We start from the raw sequence: 12,945 nt of genomic DNA, 5'->3' as shown, positions 1-12,945 counted from the left end.
CAGTATTATATTCATCAATAGGGGCTTTTGAGGGAGTACCCCTTGAGCCTGTTATATCACAGGAGAGCAAAGTGACCATTTCTCTAGCCCATAGTCTAAAAGGGAGGCTGCTCCATTGTCCTCCAGAGAGGGCAAGGGACAGAACCTCACCCCAAGTTCCCACTTATCTGGACAGGGGACAGAAGCTATAAGAGGAGGAGCTTATAGCTGTGAAATGGAACTCATCTCTAACCCAGAGCTGTCCTGAGGGGTGAATGAGAAAGCCTGGGGCTAAGGCAGGCACTGTGTAAAGTCATTTCTCACACTTCTCCTTAATGATATGGTAGATATGATTAGAAAGGATGCAAATGACTCTCTGATATGGCTGGAGTTCAAACTTCTAGACAGAATAACTTCTAGTCTCTTGGGAGACTCAGAAGCTCCTAAGAGCTGCCCACATCATGCCTCTGAGCAGACCTTAATCCAGTCCCCTCACTGGGAAGACAGGCTTGCCTTTAACTCACCTGGTAGTTTCAGTGAGAGATGGCAACAGGGCAGCAAGCTGTGGTGTTGCCTAACTGCTGCTCCTGGACTGCTCCTTATATTAATATACTGATAGGAAAATTCTGGACCTACTGGTTGGATCCAGGGATATCCTCAGGAGAACAGCTTTGGCGAAAGAATAGCAAAAGGGGAGAGACAGAGGCTTGATCTGACTGGTTTACGTGGGACACCAATAAAGTTCGTGACACCGAACTTGCTCTGACCACAGAGGCTGCAGGCACCCTTCCAAATAGCTGAAGGTGCCCCACCTTAAGCACCTTCTCGAGTGGGTCTTAGAAGCCCAGGCAGTAAGTGGTCTCAGAGAGCCCCCATGCTCCATTCAGTCATGCTGAAGGAAGAACAGAGAAGAAAAGGAGAGAAAGGGAAGCAAGAACAACACGGGGAGACCAAGCCTGATGAGCAAGGCCCGTAGCTTTATTTTCAAAGGGAGCTTATATAACTTAAGGTGTGCATAGAGGTTAATAGGAGGTGTAAAGTCATGCAAAGTCAGCAGTCCTTGATCCTTATCGAGACCAGGCTTTCTTTCCTGCAAACGTATTGTATACAAATGCTTTAGGTGATTTACATCATCTTCTGGCTAGGAGGCCTATTAACATTTTATGACTCTTTGTTCTGATAAAGGTTAGTTAACCAGAAAATTTATTTTTTCTAAGAGTAATTATTTCAAAGTTTGGCGCCATCCTCCGAAAGTGTTAGATAAAGTTGCATTCCTATAGGGCAAAGGTGCAGTGGGCTTACAACAAGGAAAGAATGTATTACCTTAAGGGTCTAAAGTTGTTAACACCAAGGCCACTACTTATTTTTTCTATATACCAACTATATTAATTAATATACTCCCAAGGACCCAATACAGGGGATCTGGAAACTTGGCAGCAAGCATTGGCTCAACAATGAAATCCTCCACCAGTTCTATTCTAATAATTTCTAACTCCCCAAGAGGCTCTATACTATTTGAATATCTTAGGCTTCCCGTGCCTCTCGCGGTTGGGAGGCTGTAAACAATCATATGCGTAGCTATAGGAGTCCAGATAAACCTGTCAGGGAAGTTAGAGAGCCATCTGAGGGGTTTGGATTGAAACACTCCTCTTATGCCCAGGAGGCTAATTAACTGGAGCTTTAAGTTGATTTCCTTCAGAGAAAGGTGGTCGGGGATAGCCCCCCATTAATGTCAGAGGAGTTGGTGAAAGTCATAAAATAGTAAAACAGACAGATTCTGGTTTTGGGGTAGATGCTCAAGCAGATCCAGGGGGCCCCTCGAGTCCTGACTCGCCTTTGCATATCAGGCCTCTCCGCATGACCTTTGTCATGGGTGGGAACTCCCGTGCTGGCTCCCGGTGTGGACCTCTCTCCCATTCAACACTGCAGGAGGTATCAGATCATGCAACATCCAGCCATGTCACACCAGAATTTCCAATATCTGCTGCCTCCATGCGGGACAAAAAACTAAAAAGTACTACCATTTTACTGAAATACAACGCTCCATTCTTTCATGCAGTAATAACTCAATATTTATTTGGCTCACAATTTGTACTATTCCATTTGAGATATAACTTAACTCAGCAATAGAAATAAGAGGTTATGAAGGAAAATAAGTGTATGGGCAAATTTAAGGGTAAAAAATGAGATGGGATGGCTCCTTCACATTAACTTTTAATCTTGCTCAAGTTTCAGGTCCCGATTCAGCCAGAAGCCTCTCTTTATCTTCGTATCTTCTGTGGTTTCCTTTTCTCTCTTTCATGATGAGATCTCATTTTCTGTAGAGAAATATACAAATATATATATATATACATGTACAATTACGTATATATGTACATAAGCAAACTTTCAGGAAGATACAATGACGATAAAAAACAAAAGGGTTATCTTAGGGTGTTATGTTGTGGAACAATTATTTTTCTCTTTCACATATACTGTGTATTATACACTGAAATGAACCTCATGCAGATTGTATCATGATAAAAACATCTGAACACCCAATTGTCCATTAACACAGGGAGAAATTTCCTTAAACTCCTAAAAATGATTCAAGCCTGCTCAAAACAACTAGTAGCTTCCTATGTAGTAAAAATGAAATGTTCAGGGTAAAAGTAACTGAAATAAACAAGGAAAACAATTTACCTTCAAGTTCCCATTAATTACTCCTACACTCATCCCAGCTCCCTCCTATGTCCACGCAAACCCAGCACTCACTTCTGAGACCATTGAAGGTGATTCCAAACAGGATGGAGAAAGCCCGCACTGTTACCTGCTACTCGGGGGAGAGGATGACCATGAAGGTGGCTGACACAGGGATGGAGAATGCAGACGCTGAGCTTCACTGGGGCTGGCTTCCCTTACAAACAGCTCATCATTCACTATACAAAAACTGGAGGAAAAATGCATGTGTGGACAATTTATGAATGGACCAACTGCACCCCAACCCTGACTTCTCCCACTAACACTCAGCACCTAGATCCTTTCCATAACCTCCTGTGTCTGTCCCCAGGCTCCTTGACTGGTTCCTCTGCCTCTCGCACAGAGCTCACCTTCAGAGAGATTGTCTACCAGCTTCACTCAATGGATGGTCTGTTCCCCAACCCAGGGACAACTTCACATTTACCCTGAACAGTAACTGTACAGGAGTGTACAGTCTGATCCCCATTTTCAGATGACAGAGTCACAGACAGATGATGAGACTTGACCAAGATCACACAGAGAGTGAGCACTGGGTCAAGGAGAGAACCCATGTGCTGATTCCAGAGCCCATGCTCTTCCTAACCACTAGGCTAGACTGGTCCTTGGATCTCCCTGCTGGCTTTCCACAATACTGAGTCAGCCTAAGATCTGCATCCACATGCCCAGGGCCCTGAGCCCAGGCTGGATGGGCCATCCCACCCACAACATGGCTCTCACCTGGAAGAGCTGGTGGGAGTAGTGGTGAAGGTCCGGGTGAAGGCACAGACACAGCCCTGAGAAATGCCTTCCACTTCAACAACAAACAACAAACAATAAGCAAGAGTACCCCCTAAGAACCCCACGTGTTTACAGGCTCCCACGTCATTCCCCAGTCAGGGTCTGACTTGACACTCATGCTGAGGGGATAGCTGTTCACATGGGGAGTTGCATGTCAGGAATGGGGAGGGCAACTGTAGGAGATGTCTGCTCCCAGTGACATGTCCCCATGACAACCACTTCACAAGTTCATGGGATGCATTTTTCTCAGGTGCTGAAGAGATGGATATTATGAGGAAACTGTGAGGTTAAGTAGTAGCCCAGGTTCTCAGTGTAAGGATCTGGTACGGGAGCCACCAAACTCCACAGCCTGTGTCCCTAGTGCCCAGGGTGGGCAGGGCAGACATGGACGCAGTTCAGACCTGGGTTGTCTGTGGGAAGACTGAGGGCTGGGGAGGGAATCTGGAAGGAAGAGTTCTGGTGGGAGGGAGCCTGACCAAGTGAGAGAGCAGGGCGGCATATCGGGGGAGCGGGCTACACACACTCACCTTCCTTGAACACCCCACTGACAGAGAAGCAGAACATCGTTTCCTGATAAGGAAGAGACCAGGTACTCAGTCACCCCTCATCCTCTTTCCCACCTGCGCCTTTCTGCCCCTCACCACCAAGCGAGAAGCAGGTGCTCACCGTGTGGAAACACATGTCCACCTCAAAGGAGCTGAAGTCATGCTGAGTTTTGGGTAATGCACAGAGGGCACGCACAATGTCATGTTTTGTGTGTTTCATCATCTGGACACGCGGGTCTGTTGGGGAGGGGAAGAAAGCAAAGGTCATGTCTGCCATGCCATGGACCCTATGACTGGCCCCCTTACCACCCTTTCCGGCCCAATCTTCCCACCACACACTCACTGGGGTCCTCGAGTGTCTTCATATTCCTGTTGTCCAAGAAGTACGCACACATACTGCTTCTAGGAGACACAGAGGAACAGGGGCTGGTGGTCTGGCCAGCATAGGTGTCAGCAGGAGCTGCCCTGCAACTGCTGGGGAACCACATGTCCTGGGGGAGGAGTCTACACTGTGATACTCACAAGCCTGAGTCCTTGGAGTGGAATGGAATGGTCAGGAAGAAGCAGGCCTCCTCATGATAAAAGCCCAGCAGTCCCTGGCGATCTCCATAGTCATGGATCAAGTAATAGCTGAGGGAAGAAGTGAGGCGAGTCTCTCTCTGTGGTCTGAAGCTCAAAGAAGACTTGAAAACTCCCATGTTCAGACCTGAGCTGGGGTGGCCTCCCCTGTCCCGGCCCTCCCTTGTTCAGATTCCCAGCGGTACTTACTGCTGCAGGAATTGCAGGATTTGACTCTTCACCTGATCAGATCCAGAGAAACTTCCCTGGAATTAAAACAGTCCTCAGGACAAGGGCTGACACACCCTCTTGTACCACCTGGAACCCTGCTGGATCCTCTGTCCTCACCTTGTACATTGGTAAGCACTTGGGGGCTTCCACAGCACATTTAGAACCTGAGAGTGTCTCCTGGCCATCCTAGGGGAGGGAAGAGGAAGTCAGCAGTGCAGTCCAGGATGTGGTGCTGGATGGTCAGGGAAAAGGATGGGCCCAGGATGGGCTGGGGGTAGGGAAGAAAGTGTCCCTGGAAATGCCGGCGGCAGGACTACATGTTCTGTCATCACCATGGGTCCCCAAAGCCTGTGGAGAACATGGCTGAAGATCCAGAGCCTTTTCAGGTGCCCACAGAGAATGGTACATCCCCCTCCCCCAGGACATTTAAGGGCCAGGCTAAAAAACGGAACTTGGACAGGTTCTAACAGGTTTCCGAGTAGTTTGAGGGCACTGTCAGCACTAGTCAGAGGCGTCTGATCAAGGAATGCACTTACCAAGCTTAGTAACCTGGGGAACAACTCCAGGAGGGTGCTGCCAAAATCAAGACAAAAGAAAAATGTCAGTGAAACTATGGACGTGACCCTCCTCATGGAAGCAAGTCACTTACAGTAATAACAGCACCCTCACACCTCAGTATCCTAGCATTCAAGGGCCCTGGTCACCACTCTATGGATGGACCAAGAGGGAGACTGTCCCCTCCACCCCTTCCTTGAACCTCCTCCTCCATTTCCTTTCCCCTGCGTAGCTCCCAGCCAGACTGTTCTGACTCCCTTCTGCAGTGCCACAGGGACCAGCACTTCAAATCCAGTCTGAAGGCCTTACTCCCCTCCATCCCTTCCTTCCTTCCTCCAGGGCCCAGTGAAGGCTGTAGAGAAAAGAAGATATGGGAGGATGGGAGCCCGGGGCTTTGCTACCTCACTTGGGAGTCCAGCATGCTGTCAAGTCAGGACACACCTCAGGGATGACCAGGTGCTATGGCAGGGAGGTGATTGAGGTGGGACTCAGGAGGTAGGGAGGGGAATAAAGACAGAAAGGGAGTGGAGGGAGGAGGGGAGAGATGAGAGAGACATAGGGGTGTAGAGACAAGGCAGAGGAAGACCTCATGTTGGTTGACTCATCACGGAAGGTGGTGCACACAGCACTTCTGTCTGCACACATCCCTTCTGGTTCCAGCTGATGACCCGTGTCCATCTCCCCTGCAATCTTCACCTAGAATTATAGGGAACACCCACATGGACCAAATGGCTCTGCACCCACACCCTTCCTTTCCCTACAAATCCACTTTCCTTTGTCTGTCATCACCCATAAGGCCTCCCACATTCCTTTCAAAGGAGGATCTGGGTGCCCCACCTCACCTCAGTGTTGGAGAGATTCAAGTTCTCCATGGTGGAAGAAATCTCCATAATGGTGGACAGGCCATGCACCAAGTACAGTTTCTTGTTGCTCAAGTACAAAGATGAAAGCTATGAGGAAAGAGAGTGAGGACCCCAAAGAGAATACCTGAGACATCTGCCTCTTCTACGCAATGTCCCCCTCCCTCACCTTTGGACCCAACATTGGGCCTAGGTCCTCACCATGGGCCTGATCCCTGGATAGACGTGCAGGGAAGCAGCCATGCTATTTCTAAGGTTCCATGTCATTCCAATACCACGTGTTATCAAGTCTCCAGGAAACTAGAAGGAGGGAAACACAGGCTGAGAGGGTCCCAGCTGGAACACCTCCAGCACCAAGCCCTCCCCATGATACCATCTCTGAGTGCTCTACTCAGACAGACCCTCTACCCTCACCTGCCCTGCAGTCACTACTGTAGCCATACCAGGGCCAAAGCGGAGCCTCTGGATGTCAAGAGCTTGCTGGCAGGCATCGTATGGTTTGTTCATGGTGAGCTGCAGAGTTAGGGATGGGGTCCAGCGAGCCTGAGTCTGAGGGTGAGTTGGGGGAAGAGGTGGGTCTGGCTATGAGGGCACAGCTTGTGTTGAGTCTGCATTACCTTTATCTTCTCCAACTTTTCACATGTCAGTGTCTTCTGCACAGACTGGGGTGCATCACAGGGCTCAACAAAGATAGATATCTGTATAGAACACAAGAAGGGCTGGGTAAGCTCCAGGAAATCTGTGCATGGGATCAAGCAAGACCATGCCGCTCTCCTGCCCTCTTGCCCTTAGTCAGCCCTTGACACACACCTTTTCATTATCCTCATTGAAAATCTTGCCGCTGACATTCTTCAATGCACAGGCAACGTTGGCATTCTCTACAAAGAACTGGGCCTGCATTTTCTCATAGTGAAACTGTAGGGAGAGTGACAGGAGAAGCAGAACATGAGACCGGTGCCATTTCTCTAGGCCCGCAATCTACCCCAGTTTGTCGCATCATCTCCATGTCCTGTCTTACTTCGACTGCAGTAAAGGGGACACTGCACTTCTTCTGAATCAAATTCATCAGCCACTTCTCATCATATTTTATACCAAAGGGAATCTAGGAATCAGAGAACAAATGGGAAAGAGAATGGATACAATGGAATCCAAGATTAAGGTAAGACCCAACTGTGTCTTGCTTTAGGGCCATTTTTCAGGTTTTAAATAATTTCCTAAGATAAAACAATATCTGTTATCACTAACTTTGGTATGAGACAAGGATTTTCTATATACACTTTCTTTGCATTCAGATACTCTTCCTGAAACAAAAATTGACTTAATATGTTTCACATGTACTTCCTTTTATAAAGTTCCAGGAGATCCACATGAGGTACACCTCTGTCACTGTGACACGGACCCCAGAGACTCAACCTCCTCCCACACCCAGCTCAAGCCAAACTGCGTCATCTGGTATGTAATGCTCCATCTCCATGGCAGTAGGCTTCCTCCTTTGCTTTCAGTCAACCTCTCCCATGCTCCTCCTTGCAGTCAGTCTGTTTCCTTCATACCGCTTCTCTGCACCTGCCCTTAGATGATCTAAGAAGATACCTCCTAGTAATATCAAGACAGATTACCAACACCACTACCCCAGAAAAGTTCCCAGCACCTCTACACAAATCCAACACGACTCTGTCATCTTCTACATATTAGGTTCATTTAGCCAGGATACTCACAATAATCTTGAACCAGCTCTCCAAGGTCTCATCCTGTCTATTTGTTTTCATTGTTCTCTCCGGAGGCTTTTGGTCTGACTCCATGTTAACATGCATTTGGTCTTTTCTCTGAAAACTGCTTCTCCAGTGATGGGATGGAATGGCATAGGGAGCACTGTGTGGAAGTGGAAAGAAAAAAGTGGTCCATATAGGCTTAGAAAGTCTTCTCTACATTCTCCCAAATGATACCAGAGTTGTAATAAAGACTGCTCAAACGTCAACCTGATCCAATCACTTTTTACTCTGGCAAGTTGGAGAGAAGAATGACATATTTAACTGCAAGGTTTTGTTGTTCAGTGGTTAGTACATGTCAACCATGGTGACTGGTCACTTACTATCTTCCTTGGATGACCATATGAGCATCACTTTCTTTTGAATCTCTGTCTTGCTGCTGCTGGGAAGTGACCGGTTCAGACCAACAGGCGTATTGCCTTCGGTAAATACCCGAGCTTTGTGCTCTTCTTTGTAAAGACTTCACTTTATCAGTGTGCTCTAAAATTGACAACAACATATCAGTGGTCCCAGTATCAGAAGTAGTCCTGAGTAAATATGACTAATGAAGAAACATCATTCTTTATAATCTAAACATACATGCATCATAGAGCTAAGAAATGGCTGAGAGACCTCACCATGACTCCACTTTTCATGAAATGAGAGGTCGAGAGCAGTCACAGACAAGAAACCAGGGAAAGGGTCTGGATGTAGAGTGCAGTCTGTGATGTTAGGCTGTGTTCTACTTGGTTCAGGTTAGGTGACCTGGGACAAGTGGCTTTTTATCCCCAAGTCTCACTTCTCTGCTCTGCTCTATGAGTACAATAAACCCTACCCTGAAATCTACCCTGATGTGACAGTTCAAGGGTCAAAGGTGATCTGCCTCCCTGAAGGAAGAATTAGAGAAATGAAAGGTAAGTCTTATGAAAAGATCCAAGATGGAACCTGGAGAGATATAATATGGAGAATACCCTCCCCCAAAAAAGAGAATTAAAGGTGATACAATGAGTATACCTAATACATGGTTAATGTGAGCCCCATAGAGAAGGAAAGTGAACAGGGGAGAAGTGGTATTTGAAGAGAACTTGGCTGAGAAGTTTCCAAATGTACCAAGATATCAACTTAGGATAACAATATTAATAGGAGGACTTCCTTTGTGGTTCAGTGATTAAGAATCCACCTGCCAATGCAGGGGACACCAGGGTCCCTGGTCTGCGAAGATTCCACATGCCTCAGGACAACTTAGGCCCTGTGCCACAGAAACGGAACCTGTGTTTTAGAGCCTATGAGCCAAAACTACTGAAGCACATGTGCCCTAGAACCCGTGCTCTGCAACAAGAGTGCAACAAGAGAAGCCGTGGTAATGAGAATCCTGTGCATTGCAACTAGATAGTAGTCCCTGCTCATTGCAACTAGAGATATCCCTCACCCAGCAACAAGTCCCAGCACAGCCAAAAATAAATAAATCAATTTTTAAAAATACCTATATTAATAGGACAAAAAATATGCTTTACGGAAAAACATCCTTAAAAGAAAAGACATGCATTTCCACATCATGTAACAAAAACTCAGAAAATTTGTGACCTAAAGATCCAAACTAAAGAAATATTATAGGCTCTTCTTTGGGCAGAAGAAACATCACCCTAGGTGGAGCCACACAGATACAGGAAAGACGAATGACATTTGTGAATATGGAGGAAAATTTAAATGAGTATTGACTATATAACACAATGATAATAATTTCCTTCGGGGATTTATATATAGAGAGTATGAAAATGCGTGACAATAAATGTGGAAGCAGTTTATGGAATCAAAGTGTCTCAAAGCCCCATAACTGAGCAGTTTTAGGAACTAATTAACTAATATTAGACTGTGAAAAGGCAAAAATGTACATTGTAATCTGAAGGGTGAACACTACAAGAATAGCAAGAGAATGTTTACCTCTATAACCATGCAAAGTAATGATTTGATAGTCAAAATATATTCACCATATCAAAGGAAAAGAAAGGAAAAGGAACTTAGAAGAGGCAACAATAAATACACAATAATATGATATACACAAACCAAATTATATCTATTTTTATTTTAGAAGATTCAGATGAAACACTCCAAATAGAAAGACAGATTGTATCAGACTGGACAAGAAACCTTTCCTCAAATACTCCTGAAAAGAGACATATGCAAAATTTAATCATCAGGAAAATTAGAAAATAAAAAAATTGCAAAATGTACACCTTTTCACATTAACCTCAGAAAACTGCTATAACCATATCAGTAAAGGAAAAGGTGCACTTTAAAAGGGAAATTCCTTTATGATAACAGGTTCAGTGCAATAAGAAGATAGTAATATACATTCTAAATTTGTATGCCTCTTAAAGCCAGCATACAAAGCAAAAACTGACAGAAATAATGGACAAATCCACAGCCACAGTGGGAAATTTTAACACATCCCACTGAGTGACACATAAAATGACAGACCAAAATCTCAGCTAGAGGGAGAGGATTTTAAAATCTGACTTAAACAAATTAATTTAATTGACGTAGAACAATGCACATGACTACTCATCAAACATTCCAGAATATATCACATGCCCGGCAATAAAGCCTCAAGAAGCTTCGAAGGGCTAATACAATTTACCCTAACTGTTAACGTAATAGCCAGTAGTAACGGTCGGGTTTCTGCCCCTCCCCCACCTCTAGAATAAATCCAAAGAATATTAGTTTATATAATCCTACCCTCCACCTAGGTGATCCTCGCCACTCTCCAAACCCTAGACCTGAGAAGATAACATGACTCATGCCTTTTTCTTAGCCAGAGAAAAATTCAAGTCAGCAACAGCCATTTTCGTCGGAGGGGAGGTTTACCACATGGAATCGAGATGGGTGTGTCAGAGCCCGCTTGGCCCATCTCCTCAAGAGACCGGAAAATAGTCAGTCTGGGCTCTCTCCCCACTTTCCCTGAGGAACAGGCAACTGGTTGGGGGTCCTGTGCTTTGGGGTGTGGGAGGGAACCCAGAACCCTTCCTGCTTTGGGGGGCTCTGAAGAGAAGGTCTCACACAGACCACTCACCCATAGGGTGGCCTGAAGGCAGAGATCTGTCACCACCGTCCTCACAGACTGCCCTGGAAGAGAATCTGTGGGTCTGGAGCTGGAAGCTTGTAGAATATCAAGGAAAACTGCTGAGGTAAGAAGAGTGCAAGCCCCAAACACCTTCGTCACAGCCACACAAACAAGATGGCGTCTTAACAGCCACACAAACAAGATGGCGTCCTAACAGGAAGTCCTTTCCCCAAGGTCATAGAGGAGGAGAGTCTTGGGGGCCAGAGGAGACTTAACTTCCTGTACTTACTGCCCTCTGAGTTTGCTACCAGCATAACATCCAAGGAACTGTTTCCAACAGTACCACCCCTGCAGAGGAGGCCAGCTAGAATCAGGAGGCTTAGGGATCTTGGTGATGGCACCCCACTCCAGTACTCTTGCCTGGAAAATCCCATGGACGGAGGAGCCTGGTAGGCTGCAGTCCATGGGGTCGCTAAGAGTCGGACATGACTGAGCAACTTCACTTTCACTTTTCACTTTCCTGCACTGGAGAAGGAAATGGCAACCCACTCCAGTGTCTTGCCTGGAGAATCCCAGGGATGGGGGAGCCTGATGGGCTGCCGTCTCTGGGGTCACACAGAATTGGACACGTCTGAAGCGACTTAGCAGAAGCAGCAGCAGCAGGGATCTTGATACTTGTAGCTACAAATACAGAGAACCCTCTGTCCCAGTTGCTGCATCAGCTACATTACACTGTGTTCCTTCATTCTGCAGACCCAGAGAACTGGAGGGACAGCAGCAGGAAATGCGCGGGCCTTGCTACATTACATCTGTTCTTTCATGTATTCCTCACAAGGGGACGTTGATACCAGAATCATCAACTTTCCAAGGTTGCTGAGGCTTATTGAGGTGCTGCACTTGTTTAGGGTCATCCAGATGCTACTGGGAGAAACAGGCCGGAATTGAGCTCCATGGACTGGAAGATGCCTTCTTGAAGCATAGCTTTACTAAATACTTGGTGCAATAAAGGGGTTTTTCTGAAGTTTATGCAAGTGTAGTGAAGTGAAGTCGCTCAGTCGTGTCCGACTCCTCCGTCCATGGGATTTTCCAGGCAAGAGTGCTGGAGTGGCTTGCCATTTCCTTCTCCAGGGGATCTTCCTGACCCAGGAAACGAACTCGGGTCTCCCGCATTGCCAGGCAGACGCTTTACCGTCTGAGCCACCACCTGACTATTCTAAAAATAATCAGGTGGCTAGAATTAACTCTAATCCATTCCAAAGAGATCATACCAAAACAACAAAAATCCTTGAAAATAAAAAGGAAATACCAAACAGAGCTTGGTGGGTCACTGCAATGACAGTAGAAAAAAAAAAAATTAGTCTTTCCTTTAAAAAAAAAAATAGCCAATGTAGGCAGATATCCCCTAGTGCAGCTCCTGTTGGGATCTGGGTTGCACAGCAGAGGGTGAGCCTAGGGGGAGTGAGCAAGGGAAGCTTCATCTGCTGCTCCCCACAGCTCTCCATTGCTCACTTTACTCTCTGAAACACTGCCTCCGTTAGAGCCAGAACTGTAGATATGAAAGTCTCAAATCAGAGGGTTTCTAAAGAAGAAAGGAAGGAAAAGCCTGGGCTCTAGTTCATGAGCTAGAATTTTCTGGAATGTTTAATATCTTCCTCTCCAGCTCTCTGTGCCCTGAAAGAAGTACAACGCCTGAGAGAGATGAAGAAAATCTACACCTGAGTGTGTGAACATCTGAGGTGAGGGAAATGTAAGACGCAAATACATACGAATACACGGATACATTGTCAAGTCAAAAGTTGAAAAAGTTGACTTTTTATTAAACAACCACATGTGAACATTTTTATAACATGTAAATATATTGGACGTTTTTGTCAATTAGTTGTTGTTTTCAAGTG

General features: G+C 46.0%; 1 protein-coding gene across 2 annotated transcripts; it reads right to left on the bottom strand.

Annotated features, from left to right (window-relative positions):
* Positions 1–1,015: 1,015 nt before the first annotated feature.
* LOC139181063 (nuclear RNA export factor 3-like) lies at positions 1,016–12,284 on the bottom strand. Of its 2 annotated transcripts, XM_070783808.1 has the most exons (19): positions 11,060–12,226; positions 8,334–8,490; positions 7,960–8,113; positions 7,263–7,346; positions 7,055–7,159; positions 6,862–6,942; positions 6,446–6,544; positions 6,227–6,334; positions 5,971–6,080; positions 5,366–5,402; positions 4,947–5,015; positions 4,809–4,864; positions 4,563–4,670; positions 4,384–4,442; positions 4,162–4,277; positions 4,023–4,065; positions 3,436–3,508; positions 2,789–2,908; positions 1,016–2,297 (listed from the first exon to the last, which is right to left on the bottom strand). In XM_070783808.1, exons 1-19 carry the CDS (start codon positions 11,061–11,063, stop codon positions 2,291–2,293), a joined length of 1,590 nt encoding a protein of 529 aa, XP_070639909.1. In that variant the 5' UTR covers positions 11,064–12,226; the 3' UTR covers positions 1,016–2,290. The 2 variants fall into 2 exon arrangements, with proteins under 2 accessions (XP_070639909.1, XP_070639910.1); XM_070783809.1 differs by lacking the exon at positions 8,334–8,490 and having other exon boundaries at positions 11,060–12,284.
* Between the last annotated feature and the right edge of the window lie 661 nt (positions 12,285–12,945).

This window comes from Bos indicus, chromosome X (genome assembly GCF_029378745.1).
Source record: "Bos indicus isolate NIAB-ARS_2022 breed Sahiwal x Tharparkar chromosome X, NIAB-ARS_B.indTharparkar_mat_pri_1.0, whole genome shotgun sequence".
In the NCBI taxonomy this organism is placed as follows: Eukaryota; Metazoa; Chordata; class Mammalia; order Artiodactyla; family Bovidae; genus Bos; species Bos indicus.
The sequence above is the reverse complement of the archived record's forward strand: the minus strand, read 5'-3'. Positions and strand labels throughout refer to the sequence as shown.

Excerpts from the sequence above, each read along its gene's own strand:
- LOC139181063 (XM_070783808.1), bottom strand. Across the intron at positions 7,160-7,262 it reads TCCCCTTTACTGCAGTCGAA|TTTCACTATGAGAAAATGCA; the intron begins GTAAGACAGGAC and ends CTCTCCCTACAG. Across the intron at positions 5,016-5,365 it reads TCCCCAGGTTACTAAGCTTG|GATGGCCAGGAGACACTCTC; the intron begins GTAAGTGCATTC and ends TCCCTCCCCTAG.